Below are 20,126 nucleotides of genomic sequence, written 5' to 3'. Positions count from 1 at the left end.
ATTATTTTGTTCTATACTGTTACTCTAGATCTTCATTGCCCAACACCATTGCCACTAGCCACATGTGGCTGTGGAGCCTTTGAAATGTGGCCAGTTTAAATAGAGACGTAAGTGTGAACCTACACACTGGAGTTTGATGACTGAGTACACAAAAAAGAATGTGTAAAATACCTCATTAATCATTTATATTGATTACTTAAATAATATTGTGGGTATACTGAGTTAAATAAAATGTATTAATTGATTTCACCTCATTTATTTAATATGGATTCTAGAAAATTTTAAATTACATAAATGACTTGCTTCACAATTCCATTAACAGCACGGCTCCAAATCTGCATGTATTGAATAATGCTTCCATCTTTTGGTAGATAATGGAAATACACTAAAAATGAACAATGATTTTTCCAAATATTAATTGTATGAAAAATTTAATAGAATGATGTGCGTTCCACCCATCTGCAATGTTAAGTCATAATAATTATATTAAAGAAAGGTGGCGTAGAGTATGAAAATTAGCCAACTCTACTAGCGGGAGTTCCGTGTGATGTACGGAGCAAGAGCCCTATTGCACGACAGTCCTGGTTATCACTGGGGAGGACGTTCAGATTAAAATATTATCATTGATTCTTAGTTATCATTAATGTCACTTGGTCACATTCTAAGTTTAGAATTTTTAAGTTACAAGAAACAAGAAAATCAATTGGAAACGTTTGTTTTTTGATCTTTTTTAAGCAAATAGTCTTTAAAGTCTGTTGCAGAGCAACAAAATCTGTAGAACTACTAAAATTATGTAGTTCTTTAATCTCATTCTCTTCAGTGAGATTTGCATCTCATTGCATCTATAAAGATGCAATGAGAATGCATCATTTGCATTTTTCAGTGCAAAGAATGCAAGGAGAATTTATTATTTTGTATTTCCCTTTATATTCTGAGGTGCCTAGAGCAGTTTGGGGATAGAGTTTAACTGTATTTATTTATACTTAGACTAATTGTATGTAAGATTTTATTACATAAGCAGTGGCTAAAAATTTTAACCTTTTATGATTTAGAAAGTTCATTCTGGTTTGAGCTAGAAGATATCTTGGCTTTACTTTCTGAAAGACTGTTCTACTTACATGCAGCTCATTTAATACATATAATTTAAAACTGGAATACACCCCCACTGAGTAGTTAGATGAACATGAAAATAGAAACTCTGAAAAGTGCTTATGTTTTATTTTTTCAAGAGGATAACGGGAAGAAATTTTTTCCTGGTACGAGACTGCTAATAATATGCAGTAATAGAATCAAATTCATTGTTTAAAATTAGACTTAATTCCATTTTTAAATAATGAACATTATTTTAAAATATTTAAAAACATTTCAGTCTTTACTTCATAAGTACTATGTAAATATTTTCTTAGGAAAACTGAAATAGTGGAGATAAATCTCAGATTTCCCTGGGCTGCTGTTTTGTCTGCTCCCCACTCCGAGAACCTCTGTCGCCTCTGTCCGTCTGGGTCTTTCTGCATGTGGCGTCGACATGTGTTTGTGTAGCTGTGGAGAATTTTCTTTAATACCTTAGTGATGTCACACCACGTATATTCTGCAGTTTGTTCTTCACATTTTATTTTGGGGCTATTTTCATGTCTCCAGATATAACTCTATTTCATTGTAACTTTAATATTTTAATTTTTAATCTTCAATTATGAAAGCATTGTATGCTCGTTAGAACGTTCTAGGTGAAATAGGCCAAATCTGCCAACTCCACCTCATCCCAGATCTCCTTCTTGAATTAAGCTTTCCTCCGTACTCGTGCAAACATTTTAGCATCATAGAGTTTCTGTGTGTTTTAAAAATAATTTGAAAAGATCAGGCTCTGCACATATTCCTCAGATAGTAGTTTGTTTCACTTAACACAGGTGAGCATCCTTCCAGCTTATTCCTTTGATGAGAAATTTTCCATATTATGGGAAGTCTGTTTCTAGGTTTTTTTCATTTTTTTTTTTTTTTAGATGTTGGGGGTAGGAGTTTATTAATTAATTTATTTATTTTTGCTGTGTTGGGTCTTCGTTTCTGTGCGAGGGCTTTCTCTAGTTGAGGCGAGTGGGGGCCACTCTTCAACGCGGTGCGCGGGCCTCTCACTGTCGCGGCCTCTCTTGTTGTGGAGCACAGGCTCCAGACGCGCAGGCTCAGTAGTTGTGGCTCATGGGCCTAGTTGCTCCGCGGCATGTGGGATCCTCCCAGACCAGGGCTCGAACCCATGTCCCCTGCATTAGCAGGCAGATTCTCAACCACTGTGCCACCAGGGAAGCCCAAGGTCTTTTTCATTTTTGTCCATGAGTTCACATATTGGCTCTTTTTATTCTAAAATAATTAAAAAGTGTGTTTGCGTATGTTCTAAATATCAAATTCTTATTATATGTATTGTTAGATCAATATATAGTCTTAAAATTGAACTCCTGTTACATTTGTTTGGTCAAATTGCTAATGTTCAGTTGTTTGAACTTAAAAAAAATTCATTTGGTTCAACCTAAGACATATTTTTTCAAATTATTTTCACACCTTTTTAAACTTTTTATGTATTCACTTCATTTTGTGCACTGAATCTTACTTTAAGAGTCCTCTATTTTTGATAAGATTTTTAAAATATATTTTATGTTTAAGACTTTATCTGAAATTTATACTTATGTCATTGAGATGCATAGAGATCTAATTTTTCTAAATTTGTGGACAGTTGTTCTAAACACTGTTTATTAAACAGTGTGTTCTCTTCCAGCAGTTTTGGGCTGCTGCTTCCGTAATAAACTTTGGTACTGTGGATATATTTCTCCATTTTCTGTTTTGTTACATGGATCTATTTATCTGTTTCTGTGGCAGTAGCACTCTAGTTTTAATTACTAAGTTTTTACAATATTTTGTTATCTTTTAGAGCAAGTCCCTTGTCACCCTTTTTTGACATTGTCTTGGCATGCTCATAAGTTTTTATTTTACTGATGTATAGTCTCCGGAGCAGAGAGGAAGAGAGAATTTCTAAACCCGGGGCTGTCTCAACTCCTGTAAAGCATGCAGATGATCACACACCTAAAACAGTGGAAGAAGTTACAGTTGAAAGAAATGAGAAACAAACACCCAATCTTCCAGGTAAGCCTAGCCTAGAGTGCAGGAAACATTTGCATTCAGACTAAATTGTTTCACAATTTACAGAATTATATTTACAGAAAATATAAAGATGCAATTATTATTACTACTACTATTGCTGCTACCTACTACCCATGTGTGAATTTTTCTGTACTTCCAGCATCTTCTTTGTAAGTGGGAGGTTGCCGTATATCAGTAAACGTTCGTGAATGTTTTTCAGATTTTCCAGATAGAAGTTATTTGTGGTTCACAGCTGTTCACACTGAGTGAGGTTGTTTTCCAGTACTGCTCATTAAGGGAAACATTAGATTGGCTTTAGACACTGTTTAAAGTTCTCTTGTCTATTGAAAGTGTTTTCAGAAACACTTTATGAAGTATACCTTGCTGACCTGTATATAAGACCACACATAAGAATCTGCCAGGTTCTGAGATCCAGTTGCTTGACAGGCCTGGAGGTCCTGGTTCTACTGTCTCTCAGGTCCTTCTCTCAAAACCTGTTTCTGCTCTTGATTATTTAGTGGCAGGAATGTGGAAATTTAAAAATAAACTGTATCAGAGTGAAGAAAGAAGGCTACTTTGACAGTCTTAACAGAGAAATGTAGGGATTCTCTCTTCTTATATTCTTCTTCCTCTGTTATTCTTCCCTAAAAAGTATATTTTTCAGACTGTAACAGCTGGAGCTATAGAAAGCATAGGTGACCATGTAACGTGCATACATGCTATAAAGATCCCAGAATTTATAACTGTAAAATGTACCCTGATATATGCATATGTAGTATATATGTTCCTGATCAGGTTCTCTGAACTTACATTTTTGCTGTATTTTGCAGACTTTTTATTGTTTGGTTATTTCAGTGGTTGCTTGCTTTGTTATTCCATTTTGTAAAGTGATTCCTGCATAATTTAAATTTTCTTTTCTTTTAGAACCAAAGCCTGTGTATGCTCAGGTTGGACAGCCAGACGTGGATTTACCTGTCAGTCCATCTGATGGGATCCTGCCTAATGCAACTCATGAAGATGGGATTCTTCGGTAATGTGGTTTTAAACTTGTGTTGTCTCCTCTGCCCGTTACTAAGGATTATTTAAATTGAGAATTCAATTGCGAACCATATTATATATGCTTTTAAAGACAGTGTATACTATTAAATGCTATGGTTAGTGTTTGTTTTGGTTTTTAAAATTATTTATATGATAGAATAGTTAGAGATTAGAGAACAACAAAGAAACATTTAAGATGTTTACTTCTTTCTCACCACTGTTTTTTTCTCTACCTAGTTTTTAGATTAGGAATTACAAAACTAGAAAATTGCTTTCTATTTAAACATCAGAATTTTCACAGGCATTCTAAAGCCCTAGCATTTTAAAAACAAATCAGTGTTCCTCCATCTCAGCGCTGTTGACATTTGGGGCCAGATAATTGTTTATTGTGGTGGACTGTCCTTTACATGGTGGATGCTTAGTAGCGTCCCTGGCCACTGGCTGCTAGTAGCACACACATACACACCCAGTTGTGACAACTAAAAATATCTCTAGGCTCTGACAGATGTTCCCTGCAGGCAAAATCACCTCCGATTGAGAAACCTGTTCTAGATTAGTTAGCAACTCAAAAGTAAGTTTTTGATATTCACAACTTTTATTACTTTATATTTTATACATTGAGATTGAGATGTAGATTTTATATCCAGATTTCAAACTATCATGATCATCAGATTAGTTTTTGTTGCCTCTCTGGTAAAAGAGACATGACATGAATAATGGAAAATTACCAGATTTCCTAAAGTAGATTAGATGTAGACCTCTGCTCTCATCTGTTTTCTCTGCTAAAGAAAATTGGGTTATTACCATAAGACCTAGCTTGGTAGAGAGAAATGGCTCCTGAAATAGGTGAAAGTATCACAAGTTTAAAATTATACATTTTGGGGACTTCCCTGGTGGAGCAGTGGTTAAGAATCCACCTGCCGGGCTTCCCTGGTGGCGCAGTTGTTGAGAGTCCGCCTGCCGATGCAGGGGACACGGGTTCGTGCCCCGGTCCGGGAAGATCCCACATGCCGCAGAGCGGCTGGGCCCATGAGCCATGGCCGCTGAGCCTGCACGTCCGGAGCCTGTTGCTCCGCAACGGGAGAGGCCACAACAGTGAGAGGCCCACGTTCCGCAGAAACAAAACAAAACAAAACAAAAAAACCAAAAAGAATCCACCTGCCAATGCAGGGGACACGGGTTTGAGCCCTGGTCTGGGAAGATCCCACATGCCGTGGAGGAACTAAGCCCGTGCGCCACAACTACTGAGCCCGCGTGCCTAGAGCCCATGCTCCGCAACAAGAGAAGCCACCGCAATGAGAGGCCTGCCCACCACAACTAGAGAAAAAGCCCGTGGGCAGTAGCATACACCCAGTGCAGCCAAAAAAAAAAAAAAAGAGAGAATGGCCTGAGAGCTTTCCTAACTCTGTAAGTTTTACGAAAACTTTAATAACTAGATTCCAGAGACCTGTTTCCCTGAGGGAGCACTGAAGGACAGATACCAAAGAGAACTGAGAATGTGGGCAGGATTTGTAGCTTAGCCAGGAAAGGTTAGTTATTCATTCAGATTCAGTGACTGGATTCGAGGCAGAAGGATTTTTGCTATTGCATGTGGTTGACATAACACAGGGCAGAGTATAAAATATTAGGCATGTAGGGCACATGACCCTAAGATGGGGCGTAGACCTGTCCTTGAACAGTGGTTTTATCAATAAAAAGCCAGGTTTTACTAAAGGATGCAGACTACAATCAGCTATTTTACTTTTTGAGGTGCACTAGATGGGTCTGTGTTAGGAGAGGACTTGAGGGACCTGGCGCCTTAAGGACTTTAAGGAAATGTTTAAAAGAGCTGTCTGTACAGTTGGTTTGGGAGAGGAGTCTGTCAGAAGGCTCTTGATGCAGTTGGAAAAGTAGGATCCATCACAGCTGAGGGACTCACACCCTCCATGGTAAAGCCAGTAAATGGATTTGGGGCACTGAGGGTACCACCAGCCCTGGCAGTAAGTGACCTCATCTGACCTACAGACTCTCAGGTTTCCATCTAGCTAATGTTAGTTCTACATGAAGAAACAAGGTCAAATGTGACTACCTTGTACATTCTGAAAGCTAAGGTGGTCTTTAGTTGGTTTTAAAGAATGAGGCATCTCTCTTCCCTCAACTCATTCATTCGTTTGATTTGTGTTTTTTTCGTTACTACTAGTTTCTAATTATTTGCTCATTGTTACTTAGTAAATTAAGAGGAAAAGGACTTTTTCCCACACATCGTGTCAGAATAGGTAGAATTGTGTGTCTTCTTGGCTTGGAATGTGGGATGGTTATAGAAACCTAGAAGGGAAATTTGTAATTATGTATGTAATTTGTAATTAATTACCCAAAAGGGTAATGCTTAGTTACGATGTGTTTCTGTCTAGCCATTCTTCTAAGGCATTCTTTGGTGTTTTAGGAGTGTCACAGAGCTTTGACACTACACTGATAGTAGAGGAATGTGCCTGCATTAATTCCTTTCCATTCTCTCTAGCAAGAAGGGGGCAGAGCTTAAATATGGGGCTAATCCCAAAAGGCTGAATGATGATAAGCTTTTTGTTTAAAATTCAAAGGGGCTGCAGAGTAAGTGATCTGTGTGAACTACTGAAGGAGTCCCCTAACTGCAAAGTTTCAAAACCGCTGTCTGTTGGGTATAGAGATTACAGTGCTTAGAGCCTGTTTTTGACTCTCTGGCATTAGGGAAATTTGTCAGTTTATGCTCAGTTTCTACCTTCGTACAATAGTGCTTCTTAGTTATTCAGTAGAGATGATATGGTATGAATTGGGGTGGGAGAAATGGAAGATTTTTTAGCCATTGTTAATGTACCACATAAATCCAAGACTCAGAGTTGGGAAAGCATTGTTATGAAGTAATTTTATAATTATTATGTAAAACAGTACTTACATATTGAATTTGGATATTTCGAAACTTATTTTGTTAATCAAAAATTAAAAGAAAGTGCTATTAAATCTGGTTTGGTATTCTAATGATAAATTTTATTCAGTAAATTAGAGGTGTAGGGCAAATTTTAGAGATGATGGTCCTTTGTTTTATTCTAAATATGGTTTTTATTGTAGTAGTTTGCTATAACTCTTCAAGCTTCTCTTAACTGTTTCAAATGAAATATTTGTCTTAACAGGCCCAGCATGAAATTAGTAAAATTCAGGAAAGGAGATAGTGTGGGTTTGCGGCTGGCTGGTGGAAATGATGTTGGAATATTTGTAGCTGGCGTTCTTGAAGATAGCCCTGCTGCCAAAGAAGGCTTGGAAGAGGGTGATCAGATTCTCAGGGTATGTCAGTGGTCAACTTATGTGGTTTCAAAGTACTTAGATCTTTAGAAAAAGGCATCAGACACAGGAGACTCACTATCGCAGTTAGCTTGTAATCTGTTGTAGCGTCTAGAACCAATTTAGCATGCAGATTGAGAATCCATCAGGTCTCTCATTCCTGCCTTTGCTCTTATTCACTGCTGTGTTGTTACTACACAGTGTGGTGCTTTGGTCTCGTGTTAATCACTCATGTTCATAGAACCTAAAAAAAGTAAGTCTTAGAGCCCCATAATATCCACCAGTTATTTTAAGTTCAATTAAACATTCAGGCTGGCTAGACTCTGCCGTGGGCCACAACTTGCCACTAGGGCAGCGGCGGGTGTTCCTCTCCAGTGGGAGTAGTCTTTGCAGCAGCCCACAGAGCCCTGTAGGACCTTCTTCACCACAGGTGATGGCTCAGGTGTGCAGACATGGGGTTTCCATCAGGCACATGTGTAAGCTGCCTGGGCTCTGAAGCTTCATACCCCACAAGAGGGGAGAGTCCAGGAAAGCCTAGTTTAGATGCAGGGTGCCAATCGGGTCTTTTTCTTTTGTTTTTTGTTTGTGTATGTTTTTGTTTCTTTTCCATAAGCAATGCCGCCTAGTAACGTAGTACCATCTTTATTTCTCTCCTCTTTTTAAAATATCCAAACTTTCTGCCAGATGCACTGTGTGCTGTTTTAATCGGAAGATCAGATCTCTCAAGTGGGAGTTCCTACATCTGCTCTACTCCTCTTGCCAGAGGAGATTGCCTCAGATTGTCGTTGCCACCTCTGTTCTGGTCTCTTCCTGCATTCAGGCTGCCTCCTGCCCATGTCCTGCATTCGTTCTCCTCCTGCCCCAGAATATGGCTGCTTTGTTCATGTTTTCCTCCTTCCCTATCCTTTGGTTCTTCATCAGCCTTCCATTGTCTGTCTTTTCTCCTTTGGCTGTTGAACTTGTTGAAGGTTTGGTTGAGTCCCTTCCCTGCTTGCTTTTCAGTCCTTGTGTCATAAAGTTGTGTAGTCTGCCTTCCACCTTAACCATGACTGAATGTGAATTTTCATGAGGCATTGCCAACCTAATGTCATCTTCAGCCCTCATTTTCCTGTATTTCTTGCTAGTGTTTTGACCTTCTTAACAAGTCCTTTTTGAAGTGCTTTCTTCCTTGGATTCCATAACACTGCTTTTCTGGTGCTCCTCTAATCATTTCAGTTTTTTTCCTACCTTCTTTAATCATTCTTCCTAAAACTTGGGATGTGTCAGCGGCCCCCTGCTTCTATCTTGCTTTCGTATCTCTATCTTGGGTTTGGTCGCTTTTGGCAGCAGCCCGCGGTCAGAAGCTGCCCTCTGAGCCCTCTGCAAGCCCCTTCAGACTGTGCTGGCTGCCTATGGCCACTCCCGTCCTCCTCCTCCCCCTTCAGACTTACATGTCAGAAAGTCAGGGCATTGTCTCCTGACTCACTGGTTTCCACCTGACTTTGTGTTATGATTCCTCCAGATGATGTCTACATTTTCTCAAATACAACATGGATAATTAAACAGACCTGTTATTCTCTTACCTACCCCATATCCTGTTTGAAGTAATCATACATCATTCAAAAAATATTTCTTAATAGTTTTTTTGTTGTTTCATATCATAAAGGTAGTACATGTAGAAAAAAAAATTTTTTTAATGCGGAAAATTTCCAGAAGATGAGTAGAAGAAAATCTACCTGTAATCCTGCACATAGTCACTGGGGACATTTTGATAAGTTACATTTTGGTCCTTAGGAGCGTCTAATATTAAACATTGATTTGGCAGACACTGAGCTTACACCATACAGATGCTCTTACAGAGATGGCACAATGCATGCACTCTTTCTTTTTAATCTTGTTTCCTTTTGATTTCTTTTTCAGAGCCTAGTAAAAAGTAGAGCTCTATTATACATTCATAGAACTTATAATTTAAAATTTTAAATCCCGAGATTTTGCAATAATAATAAACAGTTGGAATTAGAAGTTGTCTTTTTTGGTCTGAATTGGTTGGATTTTGCAGTGCATGATCTCTAATGTCGGGATGCATTGTGACTACTCTTTAAGTGACTTTACACCTTCACTCACTTTATTTACTTGGTTCCTGCTTGTTTTAAATTAGGGTATATTCTTTTCTCCAAAGTAAAATGAAAATTTTCACTTTTGAAGATGTGATATTTTCAAATTAGATAAACTCTGGATATATTTGTTTCCTGCATAGATAAATGTTTTTATAATCTTAAAATATGACCAGTAGTAATTTGTGAAATGTATTTTAACAGGTAAACAATGTAGACTTCACAAATATCATAAGAGAAGAAGCTGTCCTTTTTCTACTTGACCTCCCAAAAGGAGAAGAAGTGACCATATTGGCTCAGAAGAAGAAGGATGGTGAGATACTGTCAGAATATTGAGAAAATAAACCTGGAGAAGTTTGAGGACTTAAATAGGAATTTTAATTGTAATGTTTTTAATAAATCAAAGTTAAGTGATAAATGAATTTGTTAATCTCACAGATTTTGTTTATTTTGTCATTTAGGGGCACACAGTCTTACACTGTGCTTGTTAACACAGCACAGTAATAGGACCAGCCAACCTTTCTGGCGTTCTGTTGAAGTAGAGTGCCATCTGCACGGAAAAATCCTATAGTATTCCACACAAAAGTGCATATGGGTAGCTTCTGAATTTTGTATTCATGTTTTCTAAGCAATATACTCTGATGTTTGTTAGCATTAATGCAAGGGAATGCCTGATTTTCTCTGTGATTAAGCAGATACATTTTCATTTAGAACAGGGTTTCTCAAGCTTGTCACTGTTGATGTTTTGAACCAAATAATTCTTTGTTGTAAAGGCTATCCCGTGTGTTTTAGGCTGTTTAAAAGCATCCTTCCCTCTGCTCACTAAGTGTCCGTAGCACACACACCTCCTTTCAACACACAATTGCAACTATCAAAAATGTCTCCATGTATGCCAGCTCTTCCCTGGGGGGAACAGAATTGCCCTCATTTGAGAACCACTCATTTAGAAAATGGGACATAAATGAGGTTTGCAGGGGCTGCAGCGAAATTAAGTTAGATGATTTAAATAGAAAGCATGTGTGGCTTTGGACAAGTTGCTTGATCTGTATCTGCAGTAGTTTCCTCATTTGTGAAATGGAAGTGCTAAGAGTTCCCATTTCGTGAGATAATGATGATGTCCACAAGACAGAATACTTAGTAATTAGTAAGGAGCCACCGTTTGTTGGAAACTGTTGTTTTTGTTATTGTTGATATTATCAATAGAATCTTCACGTAATGTATTCTCTTCAGATTAATATCTTTTCCCACTAGTTACTGATAATTTTTTGTTTTGATTCCTTTTAGTTTATCGTCGCATCGTAGAATCAGATGTAGGAGATTCTTTCTATATTAGAACTCATTTTGAATATGAAAAGGAATCTCCCTATGGACTTAGTTTTAACAAAGGAGAGGTGTTCCGTGTTGTGGATACTTTGTACAACGGAAAACTGGGCTCTTGGCTTGCTATTCGAATTGGCAAAAATCATAAGGAGGTAGAACGAGGCATCATCCCTAATAAGAACAGGTATGAATGTTTGGATACTTCTTACAGAACAAATTAAGGAAATGATGACAATATTTCAGTCCCACTGGGAAATTTTGGTAACGTAAAGAATTAATTTTCACTGTATTTACCATATCTAAAACTGACTTAGTTGTATAAACTCCTTTATTTTAGTTTAACCATTAAGATTTAAACTGCATGTGAAGTTCTATCCAGTGTTTTGACATTTTGTTTCACTATAAGTCTTTCTCCATTTTGTTTTTAAAATACCCTTATTTTTATTTTTGTCTTTTCTTGTCCAGAGCTGAGCAGTTAGCCAGTGTACAGTACACACTTCCAAAGACGGCAGGAGGAGACCGCGCCGACTTCTGGAGATTCCGAGGTCTGCGTAGCTCCAAGAGAAATCTGCGCAAGAGCAGAGAAGATTTGTCAGCCCAGCCGGTTCAGACAAAGTTCCCAGCATATGAGAGAGTTGTTCTTCGAGAAGGTAGTCTGTTTTCTACAGATGAACCTAATACCTTTTAATGTCAGTTTGCCTAAGAAAGAAGAAGTATAAACTGTGCTATTTTTCATTTGAATCTCCCCAGCTGGATTTCTGAGGCCTGTAACCATCTTTGGACCAATAGCTGATGTTGCCAGAGAAAAGCTGGCCAGAGAAGAACCAGATATTTATCAGATTGCAAGTAAGTAGTCTCCATACGGACTTCAGATGAGATTGAGCGTGTTTCTTTACTAATTACTTCTCTAAAGGGTGGGTCTGATCCATTCACTTAATAGAAATAACACTTTTTGTAAGTGAACATTTGCAATTGACCCCATGAGGGAAACCTGAGTGACTGTGTCTGTGCTCTGCCAGTTCCCTTTCATAAGAAAAAGAATCACCATTTATGAGAATCTCTTAGCACACAGTCTTGTTTAATCCTGACAGTATCCCATGGGGCGGGTGTCAGAATGTCCAGCTGAAGCTGGGCGAGTTGAGCTGTAGGGTGGTTGTGACGGAGACCACCGCCCCGCCTCTTTAGTTGGGGTGTCATGATGACACCCAGCTAATGAGTCACACACTTGGCTCTGAACCCAGCTCTTTCTGGCTCCAGCCCAGTGCTTTCAGTCATTAAGCAAACAAATACTCAGATATGTCAGAAGAGTAATAAAAGCATGATTCATGCTATTGCTTATTGCAGACAGATATAGTAGGTTAGTATTAAATATAAATATCGAGGAAGTAGTGCTTTAAATGCTTACAGATTTTGCTTGCAGATTCTTTCATTGTTTCATTATTTTAGCTATTATGGTAGTTTAAATACACAGACTTAGTTATCACTTAGGCTTGCTTTAAGTTATTTGTATCGTCCGTTTCAAATTTATATTTTACTAATACAAAGGGTGCAGAAATCTGTCCATATTTTGTTTGCTTTGTCTGTCCATATTATGCTTTGCTTTTGTTCTGCAAAGGATTTAAATACTCAAGAATATAGCTTTTTCCATATATATGCTGAATTTCTTAGACAGAGTTACCAAAGATAGGAAGGAATGACCCAAGACACGAGCACTCCTGGCTGCTGCTGTGTAACTTTGGCTGCTTCCAGAGGGTTGTGCAGCTGTTGTTCCTGCTGGCACTATAAACTCCCAAGTGCTGATTTAATATTATATATATTGCTTTTCATTTGGTTGCTGGTGAAGTTGAATGAGGATATTTTCTGAAACTCAGAAGATTTGCAGACAAATGATAGTAAAATTTGGGCAATTTAGAAAATGTTCATTTCTGATTCATCACTCAGTTTGTTAGTCTTTTCAGAAGAGATCTTTTTTTGGTCATTGCTTATAGATAACATTTTGCCTGAAGAAGTTGATACGTATAGATACCACCTGTAACCAAACTTAGGGCTTTTAAATTTAGGAAAAGCAAGTGTGAAGACTTAGAAAGCTCTGTCTTAAGGACTAATTGGTTGATTAATTGGGTTTACTGTACAACCAGACTCTTACGAAAGGGATTCAGATCGCTTAGTTATGTATCCTATTTGAATCTAACGAGAGTATTTTGAGTTTAGAGACTAGTAGCATTTTCTCCACCCAGAACCTCCCAGTTGATCTCCCTCCGTCGTTCTCCCATGTCCACCAGATTGGAGATTGGCCCTGCTGTCTCACGATGGCCTTGTTCTCCCAGATCATCCCCTTGTCCCTCAGCCTGACCTCTGAACTTCCATGTCTCTGTCTTTGTCTGATCTGAACAACCAGAGCTCTAACTTCTGAGCTTTCCTGTGACCAGAGCCTCAGACATCGCTGTGCCTTTTCGGTGAAAGCCTTCATGTCAGTGGACCTCTGAGACGCGTGGTTAGAAATCAGCCCAAGCTGCCTTGGCGTGTTCTGCGCCAGGAGGGAGGCACAGGTTGCCAGTGTGAAAGCACAGGCTGTGTCATAGTCACAAGTTACAGCCTTCTCTGCTCCCAAGTCCCCTTCTGCTGATGTGAAAAGAGGTCCCTAACCCAGGCCCCCCCCCGCCAGTCTGCTGTAGTTGTTGCTGCTGAGTGTGGGCCTGCCCGGGTATTGAGCAGCCGTCTGCGGCCGGGCGGGCCCTGCTGTGGGGAGGCCTCCTCAGGGTATCTGTGTGCCATACAGACAGAACCATTGCCACTCACATGCCACAATGTGAAAAAGGTTTGCAGACAGTGCCATGCCAGGCCACACTGGAGCAAAAGAAAAAGGGAAATCCCTATATACATGTTTTTATATATATATTATATATATTTTTTTAATGGCTGTTTTTTCCAGAACATGAAAATAGTTGGAAAATTTTTGAAGACATGAGTATTAAAACTGACATTATTTTAAATTTAAATATTTTATTTAGACCAAACACATAACTTATAATTTTACCTTTCTGGTTTTAATGGAAGCAAATTTATCAATATTATTTTGTAAATCTACATTTTTTTTAAGCTTATTTTCAATTGAGAGAATTGCCATATTTGGCTGTTTCTCTTGACCAAGTGACAGTCCTAAATAATTTTTGCTCACGTTCCACTTACTGATTCTTTTCTTTTAAATAATTAATTAATTAATTAATTAGTCAGGCTGCATCAGGTTTTAGTTGCATCACGCGAGCTTTTCGTTGTGGCATGCCGGCTTCTCTCTAGTTGGGGCATGCAGGCTCTAGAGCACGCAGGCTTAGTTGCCCCGTGGCATGTGGGATCTTAGTTCCCCAACCAGGGATTGAACCCACGTCCCCTACATTGCAGGGCGGATTCTTAACCACTGGACCATCAGGGAAGTCCCTCCACTTACTGATTCTATTTAAAATGTTCATTTTGAAGTATTTATTTTGCTTTTGTGAACATATTGCATCCAAATATTATTGGACTTCTGAGGTTTGGGGGCACTCCCTTGAATTTTGCACCGGGGTGAGTGGCCCACTTGCTTTTAAAAAAAAAACAAAAAACTATTTATTTACTTACTTACCTACCTACCTACTTATTCATTTAGCTGTGCTGGGTCTTAGTTGTGGCATGCAGAATCTTCATTGTGACATGTAGGATCTTTAGTTGGGGCATGTGGGCTGTTAGTTGCGTCATGCATGTGGGATCTAGTTCCCTGACCAGGGATTGAACCTGGGCCCCCTGCATCAAGAGCACAGAGTCTTAGCCACTGGACCACCAGGGAAGTTCTCCCCCTTGCCGTCTGATCCCAGCAGTGTTGGAAGCATTGATGTAACCGAGGGTTCTCAGCCAGGGTGGGTCTGTCCCAGAGACGACATTTGGCCGCAGTTCTGTTTGTCACCGTGGGAGCAAAAGGGAGGTGGGGGGCTGCTACTGACATCCAGTGGGTGGAGGCCAGAAATGCTGCTCAATAGGCCGTGGTGCACGGGAAGCCCCCACAACTACACGTCATGGAGCCCAGCGTGTCATTATGCCCAGCAGTTGAGAAACTGACCTAACCAGTGGAAATTTGGTGTTTTGTTTTTGTCCTGACTGCACGACTAGAAAGTGAACCTCGAGATGCTGGAACTGACCAACGGAGCTCTGGTATTATTCGCCTTCATACAATAAAGCAAATAATAGATCAAGTAAGTTATTAGAAATTGACCCGTTTCATTGTAAGCTGTGAATTTTGTGTTTCTCAGTGGGATGGGTTTGGTTAAACTGAAAGTAGAAGGTAGTTTTTCTAAAGTTATTACTGGTATACCGTAAGTAAATTACTGAGACATTAAAATAATCACTTTCAGTGGAACGGTAGTACGTGCCTGAAAAGATGAGCTTTCATTACCACAAAAGAGTATACAGTGTTCACATATGTCGATAGACTTGATACCGCATCAGGACAATTCAGGTTGCACTTTGATATTTATATGTTAGGAATGTGTTGCTACTCACAAGGCCATATCAGGAACATTAAATTGTTACACTTATTTTCACTCTCTGCTTGCAAGTATTTGGGCTATCTTAAAAGTGAGCTAGTTAAAACTTTTTTTTAAATTGGACTAGAAATTATATTGCATTAACTTCTGAGTACACCTTTTTCTAATGTGTGCTCCTGAGACATTTTGGAGCACAGTTAAACGTCCATTCCCATTGGAATGTAGTCTCAGCTGTGACTTTCTGAAGGTGATGCTTCTTAGTTACCGTGTCTTGCGTCCTTGTTTATTTTTTTCTTGTGTCTTCAGGATAAACATGCTTTATTGGATGTAACACCAAATGCAGTTGATCGTCTGAATTATGCCCAGTGGTATCCAATTGTAGTGTTCCTTAACCCTGATTCTAAGCAAGGTGTGAAAACAATGAGGATGAGGTTATGTCCAGAATCTAGGAAAAGCGCCAGGAAATTATATGAGCGGTCTCATAAACTTCGTAAAAATAATCACCATCTTTTTACAAGTGAGTATATTAAAGGCCTTCTTTCAGCTTACAGTGTCTATGCAACAATATGTGGGCAAAAATGTTGTGTTGTTCAAATATTAAAACTCATATAACCTTTGCCTGTTATGCTTGTTGTTGTGTTAATGGCTGCTGTTGATTGAAAGAAATGGTTCAGTGCCAAAATAGACATTTCCAGAGGTGTGTCCTCAATACTATCTGTCAGATAACTCAGTAGTGGTGACTGAACTCTAAGCAATGGTTGAGTGAATTCTGACTTTTGCCGTGTTGTAATCATAGAACAATGTTATCTATTTGCAGCTACAATTAATTTAAATTCAATGAATGACGGTTGGTATGGTGCATTGAAAGAAGCAATTCAGCAACAACAGAACCAGTTGGTGTGGGTTTCTGAGGGAAAGGTAAGAAATTTCCTGTTTTTAACCCATTTGATAAATTATATAACTAATCAGAGAAGCCTTTGAGTCACCATTGTTTTCTAATTGGATCAACTTATTAAAGTAATTTGGGGCATTAGCTTTTAGGTTTTTATAATTTGTAAGGGTTATGAAAGTTGTTTTTGATAGTAGAAGATTCTGAAGTTTCTCTCCCCACTGAATTACCATTCAGTGGTATTCTCAGAGAATTCTCAGAGGGTAACTTAAAAGAGCAGGGTTGAGTTCTGACTCTGCCCCTGTCTGACTGAGGAATGACTTTGAACCTGGCTTCTGTTTCTTCCTCTGGAAACAAGGGGAATGGGTGGGCTAGATGAGTGGTCCCCAAAGTGCTGTGCTCAGCATGTGAGATCCAGGACTCGCCCTGAAGAAGAGGCACTCTGAAGGCAAGGAATGGTTGGGGACCACCGTGCTGCAAACCAAGCGCCCTGGAGCAGCACAGTACCCACCAGCGTGGTGATGCCTCTGAGAGGTCTGAAGTAAAGGACTTACTTTGCTACTTTAAGCATTTCCCTAAATCCTTACCTAAGGAATTTTTTTTTCACTCAGCACCTGTTAACATTCTTAAAACGTACTGAAAATGTTAGACAAAGCAATACATCCTTTTGGCTTTGAATTTTGATTTTATAAAGATTAAAATAACTACTTTCTGTTGTTAAGTCTTTCTGGTCTTTTAGCAGTTCTTGATGGGAAAGTCCTGTTTATTTTGTTGGGAGAGATAATAATTTTCTCAAAGTATACAGTTAAAAGAATCTTTTGTTTTAAATGTCTTTTACCTTCAGATGAACACAATATTAATATATTTTAGTTGCTAGGGAAGATTGAGAATATCTGTTCTCTTATTTTGTTTTTTGTATTTCCTTGTCGGCTTGGTTTTTGTTGTGTTTTGCCCCTGCATGGCCCCTCCTTTCCTCTGCCTGGCTATGGCCCCAGGTGCTGTGGCCGTGCATGCTGCATGCTTAGAACCCCCGTGCCCCTCACCCAGAAAACACAACCTCTGCCAAGAAGAGATGTTGAAATGCTGACATCTAGAGGTAGTGTCTGCTGCTCCCACCTGTGGTCCTGTGTCAGAACCATGCCTTTTCTCCTCAGTACCACTCTGGGCGGTGGACCGTACACATGAGAACCTGAGACCACTTTGAGTAACTGACATATCAGCCGGGACGCTTTATAGACAGAGGCAGGTAGAATAAACTCACTACACCACTTTATACGACACACTGTTACTAATTCTTAACTCTTGTGGCATTTGATTAAAAGGATTACCGTCCTCTCCATACTAATCTTCTATGACAACACAGTTCTGCCAGCAGCCTTGGTCAGGTAGAATGTTAATAGCTTTCACTGGTGATTTTTCTTTTCTTTTTTTTTGCGGTATCACTGGTGATTTTTGAAATAATATTAGTTTATAAATGCACAAGGTATACATGTCTACCTATCTGAGAGGTTTTTTAAATCCACAAATCTTAATTTTCTGTGATTTCTTTGATACTATTGTGTGCTTCCTTTCTTTGCTTGGATTTTAAAATGAAGGTCTAGCTCTCCCAGCTTTTTGTGTGAGGAAAATAGGTCATCTCAATTAATTTTATTAACTTTATTAATAGGTCTAATAGGTCATTTACTATTAGAATAGATTGATGCATTTTGTAAATCAGAAAAAGTGTTACAATTTAAATCAAGTTTGATTTATGCCCCCCTTCCATTCAAGTATATTTTCTCCAAATAGATTCTTAAACTAAAACCACTTCATTTCACATCGACTCTCCTGAGCTAACTACTTTGATCTGATTGCTAGGAAGAGTTCCTTTTTGCAATTTCTGTGACAGGCTTGTATGTTCCCTATTAAACCAAGAAAAATCATCCGGAGGCTTTCTTAACATGTAAGCATATGTCATTTCTGGTTCAGAGCACTCCTGGTTCTTGCTCACTTCTGCATTTCATACCACTGCAAAAGCTGCATTTCATACCACTGCAAAAGCTGAGCAGGTTAGTGAGTTGAGTTGTTCTTCCCCAGGGCCTTAAATACTTCCCTGGCTGGCTCCTGGGTTATAGTCTTCCAGACCCCGCGAGTCAGAGATCAAAGTAGATAGCAAGAAGGTTTCAAGCCATTGAGATTTCAGTGGGAGAGACTCTGCCGGAACATAGAGCATAGCCCTAGTGCGCTCACTCTCCAAACCAGGCAGGTGATCTGTTGAAAGCCAGAGTCACGGAAGGCTGGTCTTTCCCATTAAGGGAGGGCTCAGGGTCAGGCTGTTGCAGAGCCAGGATTGGGACTGTGGGGGAAGCACCATTCAGGCGGCTCGAGCCTTCAGTCCATGCCGTCAGAATTCTGGGTTCTGGATCCTCCAGCTCTCGTGCCTCTCTGGGCGCAGGGTCCAGGCATGGTCTTCCAGGACTGTTGTGTGTAATACGGGCACTAGCTTCAAATTAGTATCCATGACAGCCTGTTGACTGCATCACTGTACTTCCCTTTCCCTCAAATACTTCCGTTCTTTCTGGTCTGCTCAGAAGATAATCAGTGCAGACTGAAGGCTAACTCAGCTCTTAATTGTCTGTAAAAGAGAGTCATAACTGCACTTCCCTCTCTGCATCCATCTGTGAAGAATAATTTTTAAAAGTTCTTAGTTTAATTAGGCAGCCAGCACTTAGATGATGCTTTTCCGTTGTGTTTTATAAAGCTCTAGGGCCAAATACCAAGTTTTTTAAGAAGCTGTTTTCTTTAATATATAGATTTTATATATACATAAACTCTTGTTCAGCTTGAACTGTGGCGTTTATTTTCCTGGTTATTCTCACGTGCGCTGTTCTGTCAGTCACTGTGTCTTTGTTTCTGTGAGCTTGGTCTGGCAGCACTCTCCCTCTTCACCCTCCTCTGGGCTGACAAGCTAGTGACTGACTAGGTTTCAAAATCAGAGTGGGGCCAGGGCTCCTTCGCTGTCTTCTGGGGCTTTGTCACGGCCGGCCAGCCGACGTTCCACTCATCCAAGCCCTTCAGATCTCAAAGGATGCTCTGTGTGTCTGCATGTGTGCTTGTACTATCTTCTTGACCTTTCCTCACCAGAAGTTTCAAGAAACAGATGTGATTTCTGCAAAGAAAAGTATCCTTTTCAGTCTCCCTTGTAAAATAAAGGCCATCTCTTAAAGAACTACTGAATAAATTTTTAATTTACTTCTATTTGACCCAGGCGGATGGTGCTACAAGTGATGACCTTGATTTGCATGATGATCGTCTGTCCTACCTGTCAGCCCCAGGTAGTGAATACTCAATGTATAGCACGGACAGTAGACATACTTCTGACTATGAAGATACAGATACAGAAGGCGGGGCCTACACTGATCAAGAACTAGATGAGACTCTTAATGATGAGGTGGGGACTCCCCCGGAGTCTGCCATTACACGGTCCTCTGAGCCTGTCAGAGAGGACTCCTCTGGAATGCATCATGACCACCAGACATATCCTACTTACTCACCACAAGCGCAGCCACAGCCAGTTCATAGAATAGACTCCCCTGGACTTAAGACAGCCTCTCAACAGGTAAGCAGCAAGCATTCAACGTTTTGCAGTTAGAGGTGCATTGTTAAAGTCTAGGATATGGTGATTGAATTAAAAATATATTGTCCTTTCTCCAGATTAAGAATTAATCTTTAATTTCAACTTGAGAATACCAAGGACTTAATTCTAAACTTTGTGTGTTTATCTTAGACAGCAGTATATTGAAATTTAAAAAATTCAGGACATGAGGTCATAGTTTTGTTATTCAGCACACTTAAAATGTATGTCTATCAACCACTATA

At 39.4% G+C, this 20,126-nt stretch overlaps 1 protein-coding gene across 5 annotated transcripts in view; it reads left to right on the top strand.

Moving 5' to 3' along the window:
- Window positions 1-20,126, top strand: part of TJP1 (tight junction protein 1) — a gene marked incomplete at its 5' end in the record, with an annotated part of 256,975 nt that overhangs the window by 216,149 nt on the left and 20,700 nt on the right. For all 5 annotated transcript variants that reach the window (XM_082647761.1, XM_082647760.1, XM_082647764.1 and 2 more), the window contains 11 exons: window positions 2,987-3,126; window positions 4,048-4,153; window positions 7,305-7,455; window positions 9,750-9,858; window positions 10,830-11,049; window positions 11,331-11,515; window positions 11,616-11,711; window positions 15,006-15,088; window positions 15,686-15,896; window positions 16,197-16,297; window positions 19,516-19,866. In XM_082647761.1, the coding sequence (XP_082503887.1) occupies window positions 2,987-3,126; window positions 4,048-4,153; window positions 7,305-7,455; window positions 9,750-9,858; window positions 10,830-11,049; window positions 11,331-11,515; window positions 11,616-11,711; window positions 15,006-15,088; window positions 15,686-15,896; window positions 16,197-16,297; window positions 19,516-19,866 (1,753 nt within the window). The remainder of the gene's footprint in view (window positions 1-2,986; window positions 3,127-4,047; window positions 4,154-7,304; window positions 7,456-9,749; window positions 9,859-10,829; window positions 11,050-11,330; window positions 11,516-11,615; window positions 11,712-15,005; window positions 15,089-15,685; window positions 15,897-16,196; window positions 16,298-19,515; window positions 19,867-20,126) is intronic.

Source organism: Grampus griseus (assembly GCF_964374135.1).
Source record: "Grampus griseus genome assembly, chromosome: 2".
Lineage (NCBI taxonomy): Eukaryota > Metazoa > Chordata > Mammalia > Artiodactyla > Delphinidae > Grampus > Grampus griseus.
The sequence above is the reverse complement of the archived record's forward strand: the minus strand, read 5'-3'. Positions and strand labels throughout refer to the sequence as shown.